The following is a 24,173-nucleotide window of genomic DNA, read 5'->3' as shown; positions in this document are numbered from 1 at the left end:
AAAAACTAATTTCTCTGTTATAATGGAGCAGACTGCACAAAGTTTCCTTTTGTAATGTGCCCTACAGCCGAAACAGAAATGCAAGATTATGTTATCGCCAGAAGTTCTTAGGCTATTCTTCCTTCCTCCATCTTTGCAAACACACGCACAGACACACGGCTATCTAATGACAGTATAATATAAATGTTGGACTTTGTCTAAGAGGAATAAAAACGGTTCAGCCTGAGGGCAAAATGTCAACTGAAGTGTAAGATAAATTTTGAAGTTAAAATATCCCTCAGACTCAACAGTGATCAACCATCCCTAAACATTACAAAAAGTTAGTTTAAAAAAAAACATCAGGCAGCTCAAAGTTGGTACGATGTGGCCAGAAATGTATGCAGACAGCTCAAGGTTTGATTTGCAATTCAGTGTTAGCTAAAGTGCATGTAAGCCTGGTGTCACACAATTTTACTGCACAATGACTAGAGCAAGTGTGAAGTCTCAAAGTAAGGCTTTAATGCTCATTTTGTCCAAAGCTCCAAGTTTATTTTTCAGTTAAACACAAATCAACAAAAATCTGTATGCAATTACTTCATTTACTTTACTTTTACAATGTTGGAACCAAATTAGGTATAAATTCAAAACACCAATCAACATAAAAACAAGAGAAAACATAACATAGAAAACATAAAAGAACAAGATTTAACTGTTGCTAGGTAAATAGTATGGTGCAGATCTAATGAAAATCTCAGATTCCCAGGGCGTCTTTCTGCATGTTGCAACCCAACAGAGCATTTCCAGCTTCCACACACTCTGTCACACATGGGGCTGAAAGAAAACACAAAAGAAGTGAGTGCAGCAGAGTAAATGTGAGTAAACAGCTGATTTTAACCAGCACACACTGTTAAAAACAACAGATAAACACTTATGATTCTGGTTATTACCATTCTGGGCACGGAGCCACGACACCGCCTTCATAGCCAGAAGCTCCCACTCTTCCTGAGCATCCATCTTGAAACCATGAAGCCAGATCAGAGCAAGAATGGTGCCCCATACTTCCTGGTTCACCTAATTCACCAAATAAAAAAAACACACAGTCAAAAAAAACAAAACATTGAACAGGCTCTCCAGGAGGAAAAAAAAAAAATCAAAAAGAACAAAACAGCAAAAAGGAAAAATCTTACTTCCTCACAACATAATAATAAAATAATTCACTTACATACTTCCACATAAAAATCAGAATTAAATAATTGATGTTATTATATTTGACAATAACCCACCGATGCAGGCTTTGGCTTTTCCACCTCCCTGGTGGTCTTTCCCAGTGCAGCAGCCAGAGCTGGATCCAGCACCCAGCAGCCAGACGCCTTCTGGAGGGAGACCAGCTGCAGCAAAGGGTCTCTGGGTGGCTGCTTGGGCAAACAGCTTTCTGAGACTATCAAAGTGCAAAAATAAAGATCATCTTTGTGGATTATTATAACAGATTTCCGGAGGCTAAACATATTTGAGTGAATTACTAAAATGTAGGAATGTGAGTCAGTGTAATCCAGGTCAGCATGCCAATGTGTTTATATCTTCAAATTATATTATTGCTCCCTATTTAGAATCTGGCAATTTAGCTTTATTATTACCATTCTTGTTTGTTAATAAATTAGGTTTATAGTACCAACTTTGCTTGTCTAACTAAGAAATTAAATAATAAGTTACCAAGTTTTTTCTGTCTTGACTTTGATAATTATGCAGGTAATAAATAAAGAACCAGACAGGGGCAAAATAAGAGTCTAAAGTCCTGTCAGCAGCGGTGTGAGGCTGTACTAAACATACTTGTTAACATGCACACAATGACAATGTTACTTGCTAACCCTAACCCAGAAACCCACCCCCGCTCCCCCTCTATTTGAATTCAAGGTAACCCGCAAACCATCCAACATCAGCAGGTGCTTCTTCAATAACATCTTTGTTACTTACCATCCAAACTACATCGACTGGATTGTAATACATGGAAATCCTCCATGCCTGCATCAGAAACTAGGGAAGAGTTTGATACAAATACAATAAACTTCATTACATAAAAAAAGAATTCATTCATTTAATTTTTTCTATTAAAATCTAACAGCTATATATTAAATAATGATTCATATTTCAACACAGCAACTTACAGTCCATTATGAAGTTAATGAGGCTGTAACAAAAACTAATCATCAAAATCAGCCCTCACATAGTTAAAGTTCAACTGACTCCAGCTAGCAGCATTTCCACTTCAATTAAAAACAATTTAAATGAATGCTCATTTCACTAGTTTTTGTAAGAACTCTATACCCAGTTGAATATTAACTCAGAAAATAAAAACCCTTTAATAGAGGTTTTACTACTAAATATTGGCTATATAAAATGACAAAATAATTCCATGTTTCATTTTTGAGATTGTTTTTATTTTGTAATGTCCTGAGTACTATGAATCAAGATCAACATGCCCTGGATTTCTTTCAGTTACTTGGCTTCACTAACCCTAACAACCGTAGTCCTAAATGCTGTGACACGACAGTGGTTAACAACTAGTACAATCAACTACCAGAGCCGCATATTTTACATAAGAAGAGAAAACTATAATTCTACATAAATATGAAGAACACAGACAGGGTTTTACAGTCAAAACGCAATACAGTCGCTGCTTCCTAAAACAGGAAGGAAAACTGACAAAAAAAAAAGCTGACGCGTCAGCTTTTTTTTTTCACCAGTCATTAGGCGGTGCTTTTACACCGGTTGATCTCTAATCTCCAACATAACCTGCTCCCGACCAGGTTAGGTGTTAAGTAGCATAATTTACCACGGTAACTGACCCGGTAATAGGTGATCCACCGTTGTGATACAGAAAACCCTGGGTTGAACCTGAAGTTACCTCTTTCACACCAAATCTTTGTAGTGCAGGCCGCTCATGTCCCTGATGTCTGTGTTTTTTACAATATCCACACTTAGTCTCAATAAACACTAGTCCATCTGCTGCTCTGCTAGTGAGTTAGTCATACTGCATATTGTCCCTAGCATAAATCTAATGTGGCGCTTTAGGAACATCATATGATTTGATAACTTCATGTGCTGATACCATCTGTCATATATTTTGGTATATCTGTGAAACATTTTACAACAAAAGGATGTAACTGTGAATGCAAAACTGTAAAATGCATCACTCAGTAAATGTGGTAATATGTGGTTAAGTAAACTGTAAACAAATTAATGTCTGCCCTGAGATGCTGTAGAATAATGTAATTGACTCACAAAGTTGAAAGGAGGCTAGTACTTAAATATTTATTGTGAAAATATATATATGCTAGTGGCACAAACATGCCCCCATGCACACACACACACACACACACGACAGCTCAATCTTCCTCACTTGCTGCATGTTGCCGACAACCAAAACACACTATTGCCCAATCAACTCCTACTGTACACACAGTATTTAACATTCAAGCTGCACAAAAATCAAAGAGCAATCTGCCCCAGAAATGTGTTTTGTTTTAATCACATCAATTTACCTTTTTTTATAGAAACCCACAGATGTGTGTTAGTGCCATTCAGCTTTTTACTTACACTGTACCACAGGAGAAAAGGACTTACGATACTGCGGCATAGGCATACAACAGGCCATCATCCCTTCAAGATTTAAAAATAAAAAAAGTGTATGAGGTCAAGACATGAGACTTAGCAATAAAATAAATAAATACAAAATATTCAGTTCTTTGAAATATTCAAAATATCTCAAAAGTGCATGTGAACGTGAACGGATGTGCAAACCCGCTGTGAGCAGAGATCAAATGCCAGCTCTCAACTCCAAATGAAATTCAGATGAAAACTGATTTGAAGATTTGCAAAAAGATTTTCTAAACTGTAAAAGCAGTACATCATCATGCTTCTCTACACTATTATTCATAGTCAGCTACAGTGTAGTATCTCTTTAGTAGAGGGTAGCCTTTTTTTTTCTGTGGAAATACTTACTGGGTGTTGGAACATTTCTGACCACCAGAGGTCCTTGAAGCACCTCGCCGTCTCCTTTGTTGACAGCAATGAAGGCAGTGAAGGCACTGCTCACTCCTGATTGGACACTGAGCTCCACCACCTTTTTCTTCACTCCTTCCTCTTGCTCTCCTCTGCTCTCTCTCTCTTCAATCTCCAGGGAGCCAATCAGAGTCCGAGCAGCCAACCTGTGGACCGGTAATCTGCTGACAGAAGAGAGATGTAAACACATCTGCGCAGAGATTTGCCATATTAGTTTTGCCATTAGTTGTTATCTATACCAGCGTATCCTGTTCAGGATCCTAGAGAGATGGAGCCTAACCCAACACACACTGGGTGAGAAGCAGGTTGCAGCCAGGGCAATGATATCATGTACAGGAAACCAATAGCACCTACTGTCAATACAGCCAATCTAAAGATGCCACATTACCTAATCTGCACATCAGTGATAGAAAACAAGAGCACCCAGAGAAAACTCCACACAGAAGGCCCCAGCTACTAAAGGCCTGTCAGCCAGGTCAGTAGTGGACACCAGCTCTGTATATGTATTCTGTCAAGAGCTATGTTATGGAATTATTCAGAGATTGATTCCTAGAGAAATAAAAATACTTTGTATCCATGGGCCCTATTTGAATAGTGTAAACACAACAAGTGCAAGGTAGTCATGGCATCTGCCATTTTGGTTCATGCATGTACAGCAGCTTAAAGTGCATAAGAGCTGGGTTGAAGTAAACTTTCAGCCAGTCACATCACTTGTCTCATTCCTCTGAAGCAGCTGAGCCAATCACAGTGATGCATGACAAAAGACTATTCTAAAGGGAATCTAAGCTTTAATCGAGTCATTGACTCATGACTGTATTGTAACATGTAAACATTTTAGAGAAATAGAAAAAAGTATTTTTAAGATATTGTTCAACTGCAGGGATCCTTATGTTTACATGTTACCATTGTCATTTTGATGTTTTTTTATTTATATTTATGCAGCACTCTTTATTTCATTTGAATATAACAGAAACAATTCTATCATCCTGAGAAGTGTTTAAACTAATTGTATTTTAAACAAACACCTGATGTTTGATGTAACTTCACATGCTTTGTCAAGTATTGAACATATACCTGCAGTCTTTATTTATGTAAAAAAAAACAACACACAATTCAATGTATTTTCTCCTGTAGTGTTAAGAATTTGACAGAATGATTACCTTTATAACTATTTTCCTAATTGTGGTGTCAGCCACTGAGTCAGTAATGCCAGGTATCAGCACAATATTCTTTTAATAAATATTGTCATGTTTCATTTCCCTTGTTTATTTTTATTTTTACCCAGTGTCCTCTGCAGGTTTGAGACTGAAGTGGAGCTGGTTCTGAGAGGGATGACCTGCCAGGCTGTACTTCACCGTCACACAGCCCTCCGCTGCCTCTGAACTCTGAGAAAGTGATCAATGTTGGAAAACTCTTACTATCATACATACAAACCACTCTCATTCAAATGTTTCAAACCTGACACATCTATCCAAAGAGGTATTTCACTATGAGATGGTGCTGCTCTTACCTGTCCAGTGAGCTGGGCATAAACCAGTGACCTTTGACCCTGGAAAAGTGCTGTGATTGGTGGAGAGAGAGCAGTGACAGACACTCCCTTTGGCAAATCCCACTTGACTGAGATGTCCATCACAGCTGGTTGCAGAGCAAAACGCAGCGACTGCATCACCTGATAATGAGTATGTACACTGTTGTTTTAAGGTACTGGAACAATGATTTCTGAGTATAAATGTCCCTTTGCATTGTTAAATTTGACAGCTTTATTGTGTTTAATGTCATTCTTACTTTGGGTTGCATCCTGTCAGTATCTGTGATGAACTGAGCGTGACCTCCTCCTTCCTTGGCCAACCCGTTGATAAGAGCAGAGCTGGCCCCTTCCCCAATCCCAAAAGAGAAACACCTACAATACAGTAGTTTGCGTTAAATACACAAATCATTAGAACATGTGACATATTCTGGGTATTGTATAGGTCTTTGTTATGCTTTGTGTGCTTGTGGTTTTACCTGTGGGAACCTGAATTCTTCCTCACCAGATTTATCACTTCTTTGGTGTTCCCCACCTCTCCGTCAGTAAAGACAAATAGCTAGGGAGGAGAGTTTACATAACACTCTAAGTTACATCACACCCAGAAGTATGCAGCATGTGTTGAAAGTTCAGAAACACAAGTGGTTTTAACAGTAAAGTGTAAAGAGCAAGGTGTGGTAAGAGTGATCCTGTTTAACATAGAACAGTAGGTGTGTGTGTGTGTGTGTGTGTGTGTGTGTGTGTGTGTGTGTGTGTGTGTGTGTGTGTGTGTGTGTATATATTACTTGTCTAGGTTGACTGGGAATGCAGGGCTGGCTGTAAATGTGTTTGAGGGGCTCAAGGATCTCTGTTCCTCCCAGATCAGCGCCCATCTCCTCAATTTTTTTTTTCAGAGCCTCTTCCATGGTCTTCTGGCTGTACTCCACACTCTTACTGCCACCACACACATACATATACAAGCATTAACACCTAAAACAGGAACTAATTTGTTGGATTGAGTGTCATGAGCCAGTGACTTACGGGAAGATGTTTTCATGGCAGGACCCAAAGCTGTAGATGTTGAAATAGCAGCCCATTGGTAAGCTCTTCAACAGGAGCAGCAGAGTTTCCTTAAGGGAAGAGAGAAAACATAGTGAAGGCCACTGTGTCAGAGGGACACTGTAAATGATTTCATGACAGAACTAACACATAATGAATACCCTGGCACTCTTTATACGGGACCCATCCATACTGCCAGAACGATCCAGTAAGAACACAAACTCTCCACATGAGGCAACTGAAGACATCACAGCCTGGGGGAACTCAGGGTACAGGCTCAGCATCACCACTGGATCACCCATCAGAGAGCCTGAAACACAGAGGAGAGACAGAAAAATAACCACAAATCTGGCTCTGTATTATTCCAACATAAGTAATGTATCAGTTGGAAGATGATGATAATGAACTTCTTGCAAAGTAACACCGTAATGTTAAGCCCCAAGGTGGAAGGAGGAGACATGGACTCAGGAGTTCTTCACCTGGTGCTTTGATTTATTTTTTCCCCATTCACGTGGAAAGTGCAGTAGTGCAAGGGTGAATTATTTATTACAAAAATATATCAAAAATAACAAAAACAAAACAACAAGAAAACTAAGTGCAAACTATTCAAATTATCATACCAAACAAATATTAAACAATACAAAAGACTAAATCAGACTATTGGGTTCTGGTTCTGGTTCTGGCACCCGCACCCTTCCAGGCTAAAACTGTTCTGCCCAGAGGAGCCTCTGCCTCCTTCCTTTATACCAGAAGCCCCTCCTACAAGACAAACCAAAGTTAATTGGAAATCAATCAAACCCCATCATGTTACCTCAACATTCCAAAACATATCTGGCTACATTAATACACAAGATACCAACTATAAAACCAGAAATTAAATGTTACATGCTGAACAAGCTTCTCAAAACAGAATAATTTAGGCACTCCAGTACCCCCTCTGTACTGGCTTACACTTGGCCATTCCAGGTCTTCCCCCCTATAAATTACTCCGGACTTTGCCACTTCGACCCAGATCCCTGCTTGAAGATGAGAACAGGTGAATGAAACATGTAAACCTTTGGATGACCTTGGGTAAATCCAATAACCCTAAATAAATGACTTGAAATTAACCGTGTATGTGTTGTATTTATCAAAACATGATTTCTACTCCTTCGAGTAGTACTTAAATACGCTGAAATGAAATGACATGAAATGACAAGCCATGTGTCCATTGATGCTAGCCCACACGCTAATAGTAATGCTAATGCTAACAATCCTATGCTCATGCTAGGGTTAGCTTAGCATGCTAAAACCAATGCTACCACTGGCTTAAATGAAGGCATGGGGTAGCCCCATGACAAACACCTTCACTAATTTGCACTCACCAGGCTTGGCAGAGGCCTGTCCTGCCTCCACCACAGCAGTGGGCTGGTGGGCATCTTTGTAATAAATCAGCAGTTCAACATCTCTGTCAAACTTGTGTCCTGCAGCCAATTTGACCTGCAGTTCACAAAACACACTCATAAATATTAATAAAGTGATACATCATGTTCTCAGTATTGAGGAAGAATCACACAGCAGAGACATCAGCCCTCTACCTACCGTAGCCTGGGTCTGCTCTGTGTTGAGGTACTGGAGAGCGTCCAGGGGACAGTTGGACTCTACTTTAGAGACTGGACGAGGAGAGGACACTCGGGCAGAGAAAGACAGACTGTAGGGCACCAGAGAGGCTGGAACAGAGGTCACCTGGATACAAACATCTTCACTTCCTGTGAACAAGATCAGATAGGTTTGAAATGATGTAATTGAAGAGGCAGTAAGCAATCAAATCCTTTGGTCTGGTTGTAACTGTGAATGACCCAGGGAGACCAGAGAAGGGAAAAGTGCAATTACAATCATATTGGCAGGGCTGTCAAATACAAGTCTTTTAGTGATTTTGAACAAGGAACACAAATGCAGACCATTAAACTTTTTTACAGACGCTGAAATTCAAAATCACAATTTATTTATATTTCAGTTCTGTCTTTCTTTGTAAGTTGATTGTGATTATAATGATGTATGGCTGTATCTATTTACTGATAACATAAAATAAAAGTGCATGAACATGGTCACATCTTAGTACTTTTTGGTGAGTGGCACGACCATTTACAGTACGGCCTACAGGTTTGAAATATTGTGTTGTCCCAGTAAAACGAACAAAGCATTTTTATTAGGCATGTGACTGTTGGGCATGTGTGGTGTGCACTAAGCTGTTTAAATTCTTGATGACAGTGTTGCCTGGGTTTCCTACCACGAGGTTGGTAGCGAGGGTTGAGCACAGCAGGCAGACAAAACCTCAGCCCTTCATCAGCCTGAACAGCCAGCTCAGTGACGTACTCCAGCCTGATGGAGGCGCTCTCTCCTGGACGCAGACTGCCCACACTCAGAGAGAAAATATCTGGACTCTGATCACTCTCCTCCAACAGGAAGGCCTGCTGACCAGAGCTCAACGCGTCATCATACTCCTCACGAGCCTGGAGAACAGATGACACATTTGAGTAACATTCACTGGGTTTTCAAGGGGTGATAGAATGCAAAACCGATTTTAACCTGTCATAGTTGAATAACGACAGTTCGGTGGGTAAATAGGACATACATAGAAGCTCAAAATCCCATTGACTATGAAAATCTCATATTTTGAAACTGCCGCTGATAACGGGCGAATCTCAACAAAGCTGGAAGTTGACGTAAGCATCCCAAGACCTGTACCTTTGTCACGCCCATGGATGTATTAAGAGAAGTCACCCCAACATTTCCATAGGCTACACAACTGACCTGAGATCAGGTAGTCTTCTGAATCTAGGTTGCGCTGATCTCTGCTATTCCAATACAAAATTCACTTCTGAAACTTTTTCATGCGAGAAATCAACTATGCAAAGCTCAAACATGGGCCGTTTTCCGAAAATGGATGGCTAATTGCAAATTTTGTCCGACTGTGTGTCGGAGTTCTAGCGGCCGGTGCTGCCTGGGTTGCTACGTCGCCTCTCTGCCTGTCCTACTTCACAGACCCTGGCCTGCTACCCGCGCAAACTCACCCTTTCTGGGTGACTGGACTACCAAACGCTGCTGTCCTGACAGAGCTCTAGGACCTGCAGCTCGCTGTTCTCCCTCCCCTCTTCCTGCTAAATGGCCGGTGTGTGACTGAGAGCGCGGTCAGCGAGCTTGTTACGCCCGCAATCTCTTACCGCAGGTTCCAGTTAATCTTATAGTTAATGGATATATGTCTTATAGCTAATGGATATGTGTGTTTAGTTATTTAAACAATCAGGGAAATAAATGCCTCTTTTCCGCGAGTCTCATTGATAGAGCCTGCGGTGAGCTGGAGTCCATCAATGAGAGCTAGCTAGCCTCCTCCTAACGAGACCTCTGAAATTCACAAAAATGCATTAAATTGAAATCCGAAATCGGACAAGTGTTAGCTAAGCTTTGTAAGACCTTGGGGAACCTGTAATATACATGCCGTGACGAAATTCAAACTGTAAATATACTATAGTTATGCCGAAAGTGTAGCTAATAGCCGAGATCGTTTCCCATTGTATTTAATGGGACACATAGCTAGCTAGCTGCTCCTCCTAACAAGACCCCTCACGTTCATAAAAATGCCTTAAATTCAAATCGGACTGTTAGCTTTTGTAAGACCTTGGGGTAGCTGTGATATAAGGGCCGTGACGAAATTAAAACTGTAAATATATTATAGTTGTAGAAAAGGCCCCAAAGTTATGTTAGGGTTGCAATTATTCAGTACAGTTGACCATATTGTGTTTTATGTTTCACGTTTACTCTTGTTTATTCAGTGCTTGTAACAGGGTGGCCAAAGCGTGTGCCGATCATAGACAGTATATAATGGACCAATAGACCCCGTTGCTCTGGACGGAGACCAGTGAAGGCTATTAGAAGCACTTTTCTGGTGATCTCTTGCTTTACTGCGCAGCCTCCAACTGACAGAGACAACGTAAATGTGACGTGAGCAACGTGTCTAAAAGTTGTAAATCTTCTGGTAGCTGTGCCAAGAGAAATCTCAATCATTCCCAATCTTACAGAGACGTAGAGTGTAGGTATATGTAAGGAGATAACATAGACACAGGCTAATTATTGATCACTAACATGCTAGTTAACATTAGTAATTAAACCTAAACAGCTAATGGAAGTCAAAACTGCCTGCAAGCTTCTCCTGTAGGCCTACTATACGGTAATTCCTCTACTGTGCGACAGTAAGTCACTTGGTTATGGAGCCTTTTATACATTGTCGTGTTTCTTTAGAAATAAACAATGGACAAATAGAATCTTTAAACGCTTCAGATGTAAAGTTATTCACAGTCAAGTAACGTAAAAAAAAAATGGCGGTCAGTGGAATGCTAACAAGAGGTGATACCTTTGTGGCAACAAAATGGCGCCATAGGAGGTTTGAGTTCTGAAGCAAAGCTTACCCCCTTGGTGCCGATTGGTATATTATAAGTGACGTCTGTTAAGAAATCTCTAAAAGACGTGTTCGTTCTGATTTCTGGAGGAGGAAGGAGAGGCTGTGATATTGAAAGTTAAGCAAAAGGTTTAATAAAACAACATGAAAACGACAGTCAAAACACAATTAAACATAAAACATGAAAACACTGCAGCTGACAGCGGACTGAATCCATGCTTCTCCTTTCGGAGTCACATAAAAACAGTCCTGAGACATTCTCCGGATAACTCATATATTCCCCTACAACTGGGTGGTTCCTCAAAATGAAATCTTCCCCTATTGGTCAGATGTCTCTCAGGTTAAGGACACACCTCTGATTAGATTAACTCCAGGTCACAGACAAGGTCATTTATCTTGGTAGTGCTGATTATACTCAAGTTTACAGAGTTTGCATTTCCTTTGTTCTAACCCAGACTTGGCACCAGGAGGTTGGAGACTCAAAGAGACGTTTCTCTTTATATGTTAATAGTTGGTTTTAACCTAATCTATCTGCAAGAAACAGGAAGAGAGGGGGAGAGAAATAGCCAGCTGTTTTTACCTTAGTAGGCTAGTCATTCTAGATTCCATTCCTATTTTCATAACCTGACTGCAGCATACAATTTATTATTTAAAACATAAAACATAAGCATGGTTTTAACTTTTTACAACCTAACACATCACACAGTTAAAAACCGTGCATTCATGGACATCGGAAAAATGTTATTCCGAGTGAAAACGTCACCATTCACGTAACGTCCTGTGGAAATCAGAGGTGGGAAACTCGGGCTGGATTTTGATAACCGAGTTTCCCAGTAGGTGACGCGTTGTTGACAACTGACGTTTGATGGAGGTGACTTTGGTTCACTGAACATATTTTAATGACAATAAACTGTTTAATGTGGACAAATGCCTCTGACAAGAAATATACACAGACATAATATGTTTCAAATTATTCATAAATAGGCATGTATAAAAAAACAACACATTATCTGTGTCTTTTCCCGTTGGTTGTCCTGCAGATACCACAATCAAACACCTGTCCATGTGCTGTTTGGATGCTCGTATAAGAAAACAGCAGAAAATCTTTTGTTATTGTGGCCTCCATGTTTTCACACACCTGATGCTCTAGGCTACGGCCAACCGTTGGTGGCAGTCATGCAACAAGTTGTTATGCCAAACGGCAATATAAAAGAAGAAGAAGAACACTCATCCCGACCATAGATATATATCTATGCATCCCGACCATGTGAACGCTGCCAGTCGGAAAAACAACGTAACCACGGGGGTGGTCCCTGTTATTCCGAGGTGGCATGAACGCGCCATAAGCAGTAAGATAGTTAGTTAATTCAGTTGGACTGTGGTTGTGAGCAGCATCTTTCTTAAGAGTGTGCGTAAATGAGAAGAGTAAGTATATCTGCTGCATCATTCGTGCTACTGTATTTCTTGTTAAACCAGCTGTTATTTCTGCTATTGATGTGGATGGGAGTTAGGGGTTTAAGGGGTCGCCACGCTACGCCCACTGTGCTAATTATAGCCACATTCATACAAGCTAGTTTATCGCCTTCGGCTCACCTGACTCAGTGCGTCGGGTCAAAATATATAACATTGTGTTTAAACATGTTCATACCTTTACTACTTGTTGTTAGGATTGTTAAGTAGGCTACTTTGTAGTTGAGTAAAATAAGAAGTGTTGAAGTTAAAAAGTTAAAACCCGGACTGTGTTTTGAAAACAATGTACTTGCTAGATCTAATCAAATAACTACACTGATTAGCATTGGTCTGGCTCACACCTTCTGTAGCTTCTAAAGAATTGTTTAGGTCATTGCTGTTATTTAGCATACTGTAGGAGACTCATTGTCCCCACAGGAAAAGTAACTGTTGAGCTAGCCGTGATTAGAACCAAGGAAATGCATATTACTGTGGGATCAACACTTCCATGATAATCAACCTTAGTCTGTGACCTGGGGTAGACCTGAAATTCAGAGGTGTGTTCTTATCCTGAGAGACAGGAATAAATGTGGGAGCAGGAGAAAGATTCGGGACTTCGATCTGTGACCCCGACAGGGGAAGCATGTTGAAGTCCGCTGTTTACAGCGTATTGTTTGTCATGTCACATGACTGTTCTTCTGTAATCCCGCAAGGAGAAGCATGAGATCAGTCCGCTGTCAGCTGCAGTGTTTTCATGTTTTATGTTTAATTGTGTTTTGTCTTGTCGTTTTCATGCAGTTTCATTAAACCTTTTGCCTAACTTTCAATTCGACCCCAGCCTCTCCTCCTTCCTCCAGAAATCAGAACGAACACGTCTTTTAGTAAATTCTTAACAGAAGTAAGTGGTGTTAAATATTGTTATATGTACCGCTATCGGGGCTTTGCTAGCTCGAACGGAACATAACATCCGGTCTGGGATGTTCACAATAAAAGCATCAAGCAGTTTAGTTAGTTGGAGGCTTTAAGCGTATCATAGATAAAAGGAAGTGCTGTCTACGTTAGCAGTAACTTAACGGATGGTAGAAAATCTATGAAAATTCCATATAATAAGTGTTTGAATCCAATTTATCTGCTTATATTATTGGAATTTAAGAGATGTATATGTGTATATATATGTATATATATATTTAATGTTCGGTCATGTATATAAGTGCATAAGAAGGAATGAGTGTATACATATGTTTCCTTTATTCATTTGTATTTTGTTCCTCTCTTTTATAGAAACCACACTCCCACTCAAACGTACACAAAGAACAAGGAAGAAATAAAACGGAAAAAGAACATCTCTCAGCTCTTCATTTATTTATGCTTGGGATATTTGGCCTTAAGTGGTGTTCTGGCCGACACACCTGCGTGAACTTAGTGATAACCCTATAACTAGCACCTAGACTGAGCATCTACCCATTATCTACACTACAATAGTTATGCCGGCAGCCAGCCGCAGAGCCCCTGTAGTGCAGTAATCCACAAAGGGTGACTTTGCCCTGGGTATGGAGCCCAGCAGGCTGCCGCTTTCTCGTCAGACTGTGTGGAGCTCCTAAAGTCCAACACGTTTTACCAAATTTGCAATTAGCCATACATTTTTGTAAAACGGACCATATTTCAGCTTTATATAGTTGATTTCTCGCATAAAAAAAAAAGTCTCAGAAGTGAATTTGGTAATGAAACATTGCAGTGTCTGGAATATGAGATTCTGTCGCGTCTCTAATGTGTTTGTATGAGGATTCGCTCAACCAATCAGCGGGTCTCTAATGTGTGTGTATGGGGAGTCACTCAACCAATCAGCGTGCAGCTCATCTAAATATTCATGAGCCTACCATATTTGGAAGAAAAGCTCTTGTTACAAATAGGGCCAAAACACAGGGATGCATAAGGGCAAATAACATATCAACCAGGCCATTTTCAGCCCAACCAAGGTTACATACCCCATTAGGAGACCATAAGGAACAGTGTGAAATACCCTATATAATCATTCTATCACCCCTTTCAGACTCTATTGTATTGCGTACATCTCTACTGTCCAGCTCACCTTCTGTTTCTCCTTCACCTCAGCTACAATCTCTGTCTGTCCAATCTTAGCACTGAAGTGACAGACAGCAGCATCTCCAGGCAGAGGGAAGACAAAAACAGCCTCCAGTGGTTTGTCCTCCTTGTTCTCATAGTTCAGAGTAGAGACCACTGTAGCCACATGGTCCCTCACCTCCAGCTCCACCTCCACGCTCTTCAGAGGAACTGATCAAGAAACAGGATAAAATCTTAAAAATGCACAAATGGTTAATGATACAGGTCAATGATTATACTGTACCTAATTATACTTATTAATGTTGTTTCCTTCTCTTCTTATCCATGACATTTTATGTTTAATTTTGATTAGAAAAGCTCCTTTGCTGCCGCACTGTGGCCCAAACACACTTACATGGAAAACTATCTGCACACATGGAGACACACCAGCAAATTCAGAACCACTTGTTCATACACTCGCGTGACAGAACAGATAAAAGTCAAATATACAAGAAAATACTTTAACACAAGCAAATATATGCAGTAAACCATGATACTGTTGATTTCATAGGGTGCTAAACAATTAAAATCTGTTATTTAGGTGTGAATGTAGATCAAATAGTAAGGTCAACTTTTTACCTGGTTCCTTCTCGGCATTTAGTAAACCACAGTTCATCTTTGAACCTATGTAACAGAAAGGGAGATTTCCATTTTCTAAAACTATTCATTTGCATTTATTTCATTTTTTAGAGATAGCAAAAAAAGACAACTACAGACAATGAATATACCACAGACAGAACTGAATAATTTATAACTGTCTTTTTCAAAAATACCAACAAACTCCCAAAAAGTTGTTACATAATAACAGTGTTTCCTCTATGTTGATTTGACCGTGGCGGCCACCCACAGCAACATTTCTGCCCCCCAGGGTATCAGAAATAGGGCTGCATTGTTAGAGTGCATGTTGGGGAATAGCGCGGACACACGAGGATAACTAGCCAGTTGAGATTGTGTGTGTGCGTCCTTGAGAACTGTAAGTCGTATAACTTATGTTGTCAGGTTATTTAAGTCTGGTCTTGCAAATTTAAATTAAGTTAACTGGTGATTTTCGTTGTTTGTGTTCTTCACCTGCGAGCTAAACTGCACGTGGCTGTTGATTCGATATAATAGAGATTGCTGAACGCCCTCGCCCACGTTTGTATTGTAGGTGCATTATTTACATGCTGAAGTAGTGACACTACATTAAGATAATGTAATTAATAGTGGGTTTATTGTTATTTGCTACAGAATACCTATATAGTAACTTAAAAAATACAGTTCAGTCACAACTGAAAATATGCCTCACGGCCCCCACTGCTAAAAAAAAATCCTAAAGGAAACACTGAATAATAACAATAAATAATCAAATAAGGAATAAGGAAATGCTTCTGCAGAAAAAAACTGAAAGAAAAAGGGTTGTTCCGATACCATTATGCTACCAGTATGCTTGAAATGTTGGTTTATGTATCGGTAGATACGCAAGTGTATGCACCGATCCAATTCAGCCCTGAAAAAAAATCTACTTTAAAGTAGTTTATTTATGTTCTTATTCCATTATGAATGATTGTCAAACCAGATAATAAAATAAAGTTGTATGCCATTAATTCTCTATTTGTTTTACAAAAGGGTTTAACATGAGCCAGGCCATACAACAATGATAGCAATCATATCACATTCATACAGGATCAGTAATATACAGCTGTTAAAAAATAATATTTTTCAAGAAAGACATTCAGAGGCAAAAAAGGGGAGGATATTTTAGCCTTTTCTCTTCCTAGATTTAAAATGGTGAATTAGTGATGTTTTTTTAATTGTGTTAGGCCTTGTCTGAATGTTTTTATTTAGACTTGTCATTGAGAAATAAAATATAATATGCTGCTGCGCTTAACTTGCGCTGCTCGCACCATGGATGTATAATAATCATGGATAGGCTCACACTTGCACACATGGATCATGACATGGATGTATAAAGAGAACGCTTGCACATTCCAGACTTCCTGTAAAGACGGACCACGCCTATTCTGATGAAGTCAGACCAATCCAAGTCTCACATACGTTTATAGGGCCTACTCACCTATGTCAGGACAACTACCTGTGTGAAAATGACCGTTAAATGCAGGTTTAACTGGATTGCACCACTTTAACTTGAATGGAGAATATAGTTGTACCAAATTTGTAGCCTAGAAAGCTAGACGCACCCTAGCGGCAACTAATTTAATTTGCAGCCTTGATGTGGGTCTGGCTTGTCAGGCTACCAAATTTGTACTAGGGAGTACAAACTCAGGAGAACCTTGTGTTCATTGAAAGCAAAAGGCTACAGTCTAACTGCCACACCCCGACTTGAAGCCCAGAGACGCACGCGCTCACTCACGCGCACAATGGCTACAATCCACATTTCCAGCCGTAAAAATAAATGTTCCGCATGTTCAGTATCTGAACCAAACTAAAACGATCTAAACCGATCTGAACTCGTCTAAAACTGCCGGGATCTGCCTTCTTTTTTTTTTGTTAACCATTCCAGATATATTACTCTATCTGGGCGGAAAAGCCAAGACAGCACTGCGTGCGTTATATTTGATACTTAAATAAATACTTACCTTTAAAGAGAATGCTTACAGATACGTGGCGTGAACTTTAACGTTAAACGTTACAAAACAGGACTCTAGTCTTCCTCTGTTTGGCTAGTACTTGTTGCCTTCGTTGGTTGGGTTGGTTAGATCATTGAGATATATAAAAGGGTTAGATTCTGAGGCAAGATGAATGGGTAGGTGGGATCGGTTATGCTAAGCCAATCAGAGGCAGAATAGGGCGGGGAATGCCTTCGCCATCCCTCAAAGAAAATCCTTGACTACTGAGTCACGTCTGTGAGATGCGCTTGATTCATAACAAAGCATCGGGTGGATGGAGCTTGTATATATTAATATAATAATAAAAGCCTAATAATAATATATTGCTCTGTTTCTGTAACTAGTTTGCAGTTTTACTGGTCAACTGAAACACATAACACTACTTTATCTTGTATACCTAAATCATGAAATTGACTAAAATTAACTAGCTTTCAAATAGTGTCAGGTGGCCTTACATATTCTCTGATTTTCAGTGGAAACTTTCACTGTCCTTGGCCATGTTTCCTCACTATCAACAAAGTAATTCTAAATCACACATGAAAGCAGACTTCTCAGCCAAACAGCTGGTAGCTGATGTTATAGAAAAAGTGAAATTATCAACCCATTTATCTGTGTCAAGTGTTGTTTGAGCAGGTTTTCTGAGAGAAAATGACAGTATTGGCATGTTTAAATAAAAAATAAAAAATCCCCAAACAGACTGCAATGCAAGCAAGTGAATGCTTTTGGCCCATTTGCAGTTTTTTATTTGTTTTAAAATGGAAAAGATTTATTTAGCATACCCCATATTTGTCATTTAATGAAAGATTATATTTTTAGCATTTAATGACAGCTCCAATGAGCCTGAGGCAGCATGCATTGCAGAATAGCCAATAGGAAAGGGCTCTCTCTCTGAAATGACCTGTGATTGGCCAAAGTCTCCCGTCACAGCTAGATTTTCTAAAGGCTGAAAAATGAGTCAAGACGAGATGCAGAATTCTAGTTTCATCTAGATCTATAGTAGAGCTATAGATCTAGTATTGTGGATTTTTTCCCCCAACGATGCCAAAATTAAAGTGCCACAGCTTTAAAGGCTCCGTGCAATTACATGGCTGATCGATGAAGTGCAGTGCAGATATAATGAGGATAGTCTCGCAATGCCACACCTTCTTCCACAGCGCTGCGGAGGAAGGTCTGGCTAGTCCCCACAGCATTGTGGGATTGGAGAAAAAATGCTCTGGTTTATTGGCATTTCTTTAAACCAATCACAATCGTCATGGGCTGTGCTAAGCACCGGACGGAGCAAAGGTTGTTTTAGTCGTCCAACAGAAAACTCAGATTAGACAGATAGTCTAGCTAGCTGTCTGGATTTACCCTGCAGAGATCTGAGGAGCAGTTAACCATAGTCCTTGTTAATCCACCGGAGTTTAAAATGCCAACACAAAGAAATAGGAAAGTGGGGCAGCCTCTAGCTCACCTAGTAAGAGCGTTCGGTCCATATTGGCTGAGTCCCGCAGCCCTTTGCTGCGTGTCATCCCCCATCTCTTTCCCCTTTCATATCTAACCTTTCCTATCTAATAAAGGCCTAAAAATGCCACAAATAAAATCTTAAAAAAAAAAAGAAAGAGGAAAGTAATTTAAGTAAGTGGAATTTTCTGCGGCAAGCAATCCCAGAAGTTGAACGTTGTGTAGATTATAGGGAGGATAATGAAGTACAAAACCTTTTTCCATGTAGGTACATCTCTATGGAGTTGGGCAACAAAAAATGTAAATAGTGCAAAGAGTAAAGTGCAATATTGACAAAATACAGGTAAAGAAGTAGGTTGGGGTAAATCTGCTTCTGTGCACGTTAATGAAAACCTCAGAGTCCCAGGGCGTCTTTCTGCACACTGCAACCCAGCAAAGCATTTCCAGCTTTCACACACTCTGTCACACATGAAGCTGAAAAAAACACAAAAGAAGTCATCAGCAGAGAAGAGTGAATTTCTGATTTTAACCAGCACACACTATTAAAAACAACAGATAAACACTTATGATTCTGGTTATTACCATTCTGGGCACGGAACCATGACACCGCCTTCATAGCCAGAAGATCCCACTCTTCCTAAGCATCCATCTTGAAACCATGAAGCCAGATCAGAGCCAGAATGGTGGCCCACACTCCATGTTCCACCTAATGCACCAAAGCAAAGAAAAACAGATGTTGAGAAGAAACGAAGAAAACAAAGGATAAGCAGAATTCCAGGGGAAAATGTGACAGCACAGCTTTTAACACAAATACTGTACTTTCAGACTCATTTCCATTGATTGTGTATATCTGAACTTGCCATTTTATCATTATACATTGCCTACCTAAATACCATCATTATAAACCATGTCCCATTATTAAGTTGTGTTGACTCACTGCTGAAGGTTTTGTGTTCTTAACCTCCCTGCTGGTCTTTCCCAGTGCAGCAGCCAGAGCTGGATCCAGCAGCCAGTCGCCTTCTGGAGGGAGACCAGCTGCAGCAAAGGGTCTCTGGGGGTCAGTTGGTGCTCAATACTCGTACAGTTAATTGTGGGGATATCTAAACTAAAGAGTAAATACAACACATCTGTAATGTCTGAAAGAAGAAAGTGAAAAGAATAACATTTAAGCTGCATTAATTAATTTTGGCCACATGCAGGCAGAAAAATTCCACACCAAGCTCAAAAAACCACTCCATGTCTGGGCACTTCAACTTCAACCTGTCCATCAAATAAGTCTAAGGAAATAATCAAAGAAAGTGCAAGGATAGTATATCATTCTATTGGTATATTTTTAGCCTATTTGATACTATATTGCAGATGAGACCATTTGTTCAGCTAATTACAGCCAGTGTTATTTTAGGTTAGTATCCATGTACTTTATTTGACCGAATCATGCTATTGCTTGCACATTTGTATATGGCTTCTACTTTTCCTAATCATGCAATGCAAAGCAAAATAAATTTGTCAAGCTGGCTTGACTAAAAGAAAACATATAATAAATCAATAAATTATTAGGAGAAATGCATATCTGAGTTGTACAAAAACACTAAAGGTGATATTTCAATATTTATCTCTAGTTGTTATTGTTATTGCGAAACTGATCTTGTTATTGTTTTTCCTTGTCCTTACCCTGTAAAGTGCCTTTGAGTACCTTTTAAAGCGCTATATAAAATAAATGTGTAATTATTATTATTATTAAGCAGGAATAAAGCGATCTGGCTCCAGCCTAGGTTTAGTACAAATTATTAGAGCGTCAAATTTGAAACAATTCATCCTCCAATCAAGGGTTTTGAATAGAAAAAGAAAATGATCAAATACATATGTCTGTTATAGATTTAGTCCTCGATATGAAAGATTGAAATGATTACAGTAGCATTCACAGCCAGATATTTTCGTAGTAACAGACTCTTAGGTGGTGTTAAAGTGCCCATATTATGAAAAAATCAATTTTTTCTGGGATTTGGGGTGTTATTTTGTGTCTCTGGTGCTTCCACACGCATACAAACTTTGAAAAAAATCCATCCATGCTGTTTTGAGTGAGATACGGGTTTGTGTCCTGCCTTCAGTCTCCAGGTGAGCTGGTCAAAATCTGCACGGCTTACATCACTAACCGAAACGAGCTTGCTATCCGCAATATGCAACAGGTAGAATGCAACATTAGCATGCTACCTCGTTTTCAATGGCAGAGCACTGTTACAACACACACAAGTTCACCATAATCTACAAAAGAACTACTTACGTGTGCGCCCTCATTTAGAAGAAGTCTCCCAGCTAATCCTGCCTTGTAACTGACCAAAGTTGGAGAAACTTTCTCATTTACTGTCTATGGAGCTAGCTGACATGATCTACAATCTGAGCTACTGCGCATGTGCAAGTGCAATCAAAGATAGTACAGAAGAAAAAGATGTCTCACTCTGTAGCTAAAACAGAGACCTGAACACAAGGTGAAAAGAGGAGCTGCAGCAGTGAGAGAGAGAGCTGTGCAGTACAACAAATATGGTGTTTTCTGAAAATTAAACCATGTAAACCTATTCTGGTACAGCCTTAAAATACAATTATGAACCTGAACATGATCATAATATGGGCGCTTTAAAGTGGCTCAACATAGCTGGCTAAATCAAGCTAAAATGCTTGGTTTGGTATCCGCTCCTCTTGCGTTATATTACTTTTTTTGTACTTTGGGATGACAAAGTAATGAAGTGACACATGATGCCCTGGGACAAAGCGCTAATTTATGCCATCCACTTCAATTTTAATTCTTCACTTCTCATAATCCGAAAACCCCATAAATAAAGTTTTGAATTGTCACAATGTCATTCATTAGGTACAATACAAGGTATATCAAAAAGGCACCAGAGGTCTCATTTATGCGTCGGATCCTAACTAAAAGTGTATGTACGCCCAAAAGCCAAAAATGGCATACGCCAAAAGTTTTATAAAACCGTGTGTACGCACATCTGTAAACAATGTTCACTTTATAAATCACAGATTACCCACAAGTGTGCGTACGAGAATCAGCCTGTTGGCTGTTGGACACTGAGCATGTGTCTCCCTTTTGCTCCGCGAGTTTGTGTTTATTTTAATTTTTTACTAGCTTGACTGGTGCACAATTGTGACAAGTTCTTGGTCAGTTTCGGTGTGTTTTTGGGGAATTTCAACCGACAATGGCAGCTGCACGTGGAAACTCGGCTCGCACAGGCCGTGCTAAGGCCTCTCCCTCGACTGAGCCCGCATCTCCGCCGAAGGTGGTCACGGACCCCGAGTGTGCACCCAATTTGGATCACCTCCGGGCTATGTTAGACCAGTTGAAAGGGGACATTTGGGGCAAAATAGACTCCGCTGTCTAGCGGACATTTCTTCGGTAAGAGAGGAGCTTAGGCACGCCATTGAACCGATGCAACAAAAACTTAGTTCCCATGATCAAGCTATCACGGAGTTGCAGCGCGCGTGCACTGACCACAGTGACCTGCTAAGTTCACTGGATTCAACCGTTTCCACGCTGAAAGCTGAGGTTAAACTGCTGACCGATAAATGTGAGGACCTGGAGGGTAGAGCGAGGAGGAACAACATACGGTTGGTAGGTGTGCCAGAGGGGGCCGAAGGTGTGCGCCCAACCAAATTTATTGCCCAGCTGCTGATGGACTCCCTCGGGCTGGATGAGTTGCCCCTGCTCGATCGTGCGCATCGCACTCTCCGATCCAAGCCCGGTGATGGTAAACCACCCCGACCCTTTGTGATTCGTGTGCACTTTTTTCATGTGAGGAATGACATTTTACGCCGGGCCAGCAACGCTCCTCTTCTCCACCAATCCTGACTATACTTCATCGGTTGCGAAGAAACGTGCTGCATTCACGGACGTTAAACGTCTGTTACATTCATGTCCTGGAGTGAAGTTTGGATTGAGGTTTCCCGCGACTTTGAGGATCACTCTTCCCGGGGGAGCTACACACGCCTTTGAGGACCCAGCCACTGCAATGGACTTTGGCAAGGTGAACTTAGGGCGTTTTCACACATACCTCGTTTGGTCCGGATTTTCGGACTTTTTAGTTTGATCCAAACCAAAATTACAGGTGTGAAACCTCCCCCGGACCGCGGTCCGGATCAAAAGACCAAATTTTGGTCCGATAAAAAGAGGTGGTCTCGGTCCGGACCAAACTGAACCATGGTCCGGTTCGTTTATAGTGTGAAAGCATTTTTTGGATGGTTCGGACTTTTGGACCAAATACAAGAAGCTCTGGCAGGCTCTCCTTGTGTTACAAGCCCGGGGAAGCTCCTTTAACTAGCCGCAATCTGTACACATAGGATTGATGGGACAGTCGCAGCTAACGAAACCCTTACAGTTCACAAATATTCATTAACTTGAAATCGGACACCGTTGTTAGCTTTATAAAACATTTAGTTAGATGTTGTATATGTGGCGTGACGAAATTCAAACTGTAAATATACTCGAATTACGCCGAAAATGAAGCTAACTAGCCGCAATCTGTACACATAGCATTGAAGGGACAGCCGCAGCTAACAAAACCCTTACAGTTCACAAATATTCATTAACTTGAAATCGGACACCGTTGTTAGCTTTATAAAACATTTAGTTAGATGTTGTATAAGTGGCGTGACAAAATTCAAACTGTAAATATACTCGAATTACGACCAAAAATGAAGCTAACTAGCCGCAATCTGTACACATAGGATTGAAGGGACAGTTGCAACTAACGAAACCCTTACAGTTCACAAATATTCATTAACTTGAAATCGGAGACCGTTGTTAGGTTTATAAAACATTTAGTTAGAGGTTGTATATGTGGCGTGACAAAATTCAAACTGTAAATATACTCGAATTACGACCAAAAATGAAGCTAACTAGCCGCAATCTGTACACATAGGATTGAAGGGACAGTCGCAGCTAACAAAACCCTTACAGTTCACAAATATTCATTAACTTGAAATCGGACACCGTTGTTAGCTTTATAAGACATTTAGGTATGTTGTATAGCTAAGTGGCGTGACATGTGTGTAACATGTGGTAAGAGATTGCTGGTGTAACAAGCTCGCTGACCGCGCTCTCACTATCATACAACGGGCCATTTAGCTAGCAGGAAGAGAGGAGTTGCTCTACGTCTTTACGTGTGTGTACGGGGATAAGGCTCAACCAAGCAGCGGGCAGCTCATCTAAATATTCATGAACATACCATATTTGGAAGAAAAGCTCTTGTTACAAATAGGGCCAAAACACAGGAATGCATAAGGGCCAATAAAATATCAACCAGGCCATTTTCAGCCCAACTAATGTTAAATACCCCATTAGGACACCATAAGGAACAGTGTGAAATACCCTATATAATCATTCTATCAACCCTTTAATGGTAAATCTAGGGTTGTTGCAATTTTGATTGACAAATCGGTTCCTTTTGCGTGCTCTAAGGTAATAGCTGACCCCAATGGAAGGTTTGTGTTTGTAACGGGACAGCTATATAGT

At 40.2% G+C, this 24,173-nt stretch overlaps 1 protein-coding gene across 3 annotated transcripts; it reads right to left on the bottom strand.

Moving 5' to 3' along the window:
* Positions 1 to 503: 503 nt before the first annotated feature.
* Positions 504 to 17,410, bottom strand: LOC114552450 (von Willebrand factor A domain-containing protein 5A). Of its 3 annotated transcripts, none has more exons than XM_028573248.1 (19): positions 17,183 to 17,410; positions 15,186 to 15,230; positions 14,575 to 14,777; positions 8,871 to 9,093; positions 8,183 to 8,349; positions 7,966 to 8,080; positions 6,763 to 6,911; positions 6,584 to 6,672; positions 6,349 to 6,496; positions 6,043 to 6,122; positions 5,824 to 5,938; positions 5,549 to 5,707; positions 5,320 to 5,423; positions 3,979 to 4,202; positions 3,574 to 3,636; positions 1,951 to 2,010; positions 1,263 to 1,417; positions 927 to 1,050; positions 504 to 810 (listed from the first exon to the last, which is right to left on the bottom strand). In XM_028573248.1, the coding sequence occupies exons 2-19, from the start codon at positions 15,220 to 15,222 to the stop codon at positions 731 to 733; spliced, it is 2,295 nt and encodes a 764-aa protein (XP_028429049.1). In that variant the 5' UTR covers positions 15,223 to 15,230; positions 17,183 to 17,410; the 3' UTR covers positions 504 to 730. The 3 variants fall into 3 exon arrangements, with proteins under 3 accessions (XP_028429049.1, XP_028429051.1, XP_028429050.1); XM_028573250.1 differs by having other exon boundaries at positions 3,601 to 3,636; XM_028573249.1 differs by having other exon boundaries at positions 3,979 to 4,199; positions 17,183 to 17,409.
* Positions 17,411 to 24,173: the final 6,763 nt, after the last annotated feature.

This window comes from Perca flavescens, chromosome 3, assembly GCF_004354835.1.
Source record: "Perca flavescens isolate YP-PL-M2 chromosome 3, PFLA_1.0, whole genome shotgun sequence".
NCBI classification, from domain to species: Eukaryota; Metazoa; Chordata; class Actinopteri; order Perciformes; family Percidae; genus Perca; species Perca flavescens.
Note: the sequence above shows the minus strand (reverse complement) of the source record. Positions and strands in the feature narration are given on the sequence as shown.

Excerpts from the sequence above, each read along its gene's own strand:
- LOC114552450 (XM_028573248.1), bottom strand. The coding sequence starts at position 15,222 with ATGAACTGTGGTTTACTAAATGCCGAGAAGGAACCAG. Across the intron at positions 6,497-6,583 it reads TGCCATGAAAACATCTTCCC|TAAGAGTGTGGAGTACAGCC; the intron begins GTAAGTCACTGG and ends GTGTGGTGGCAG. Across the intron at positions 5,939-6,042 it reads AAGAATTCAGGTTCCCACAG|GTGTTTCTCTTTTGGGATTG; the intron begins GTAAAACCACAA and ends ACTGTATTGTAG.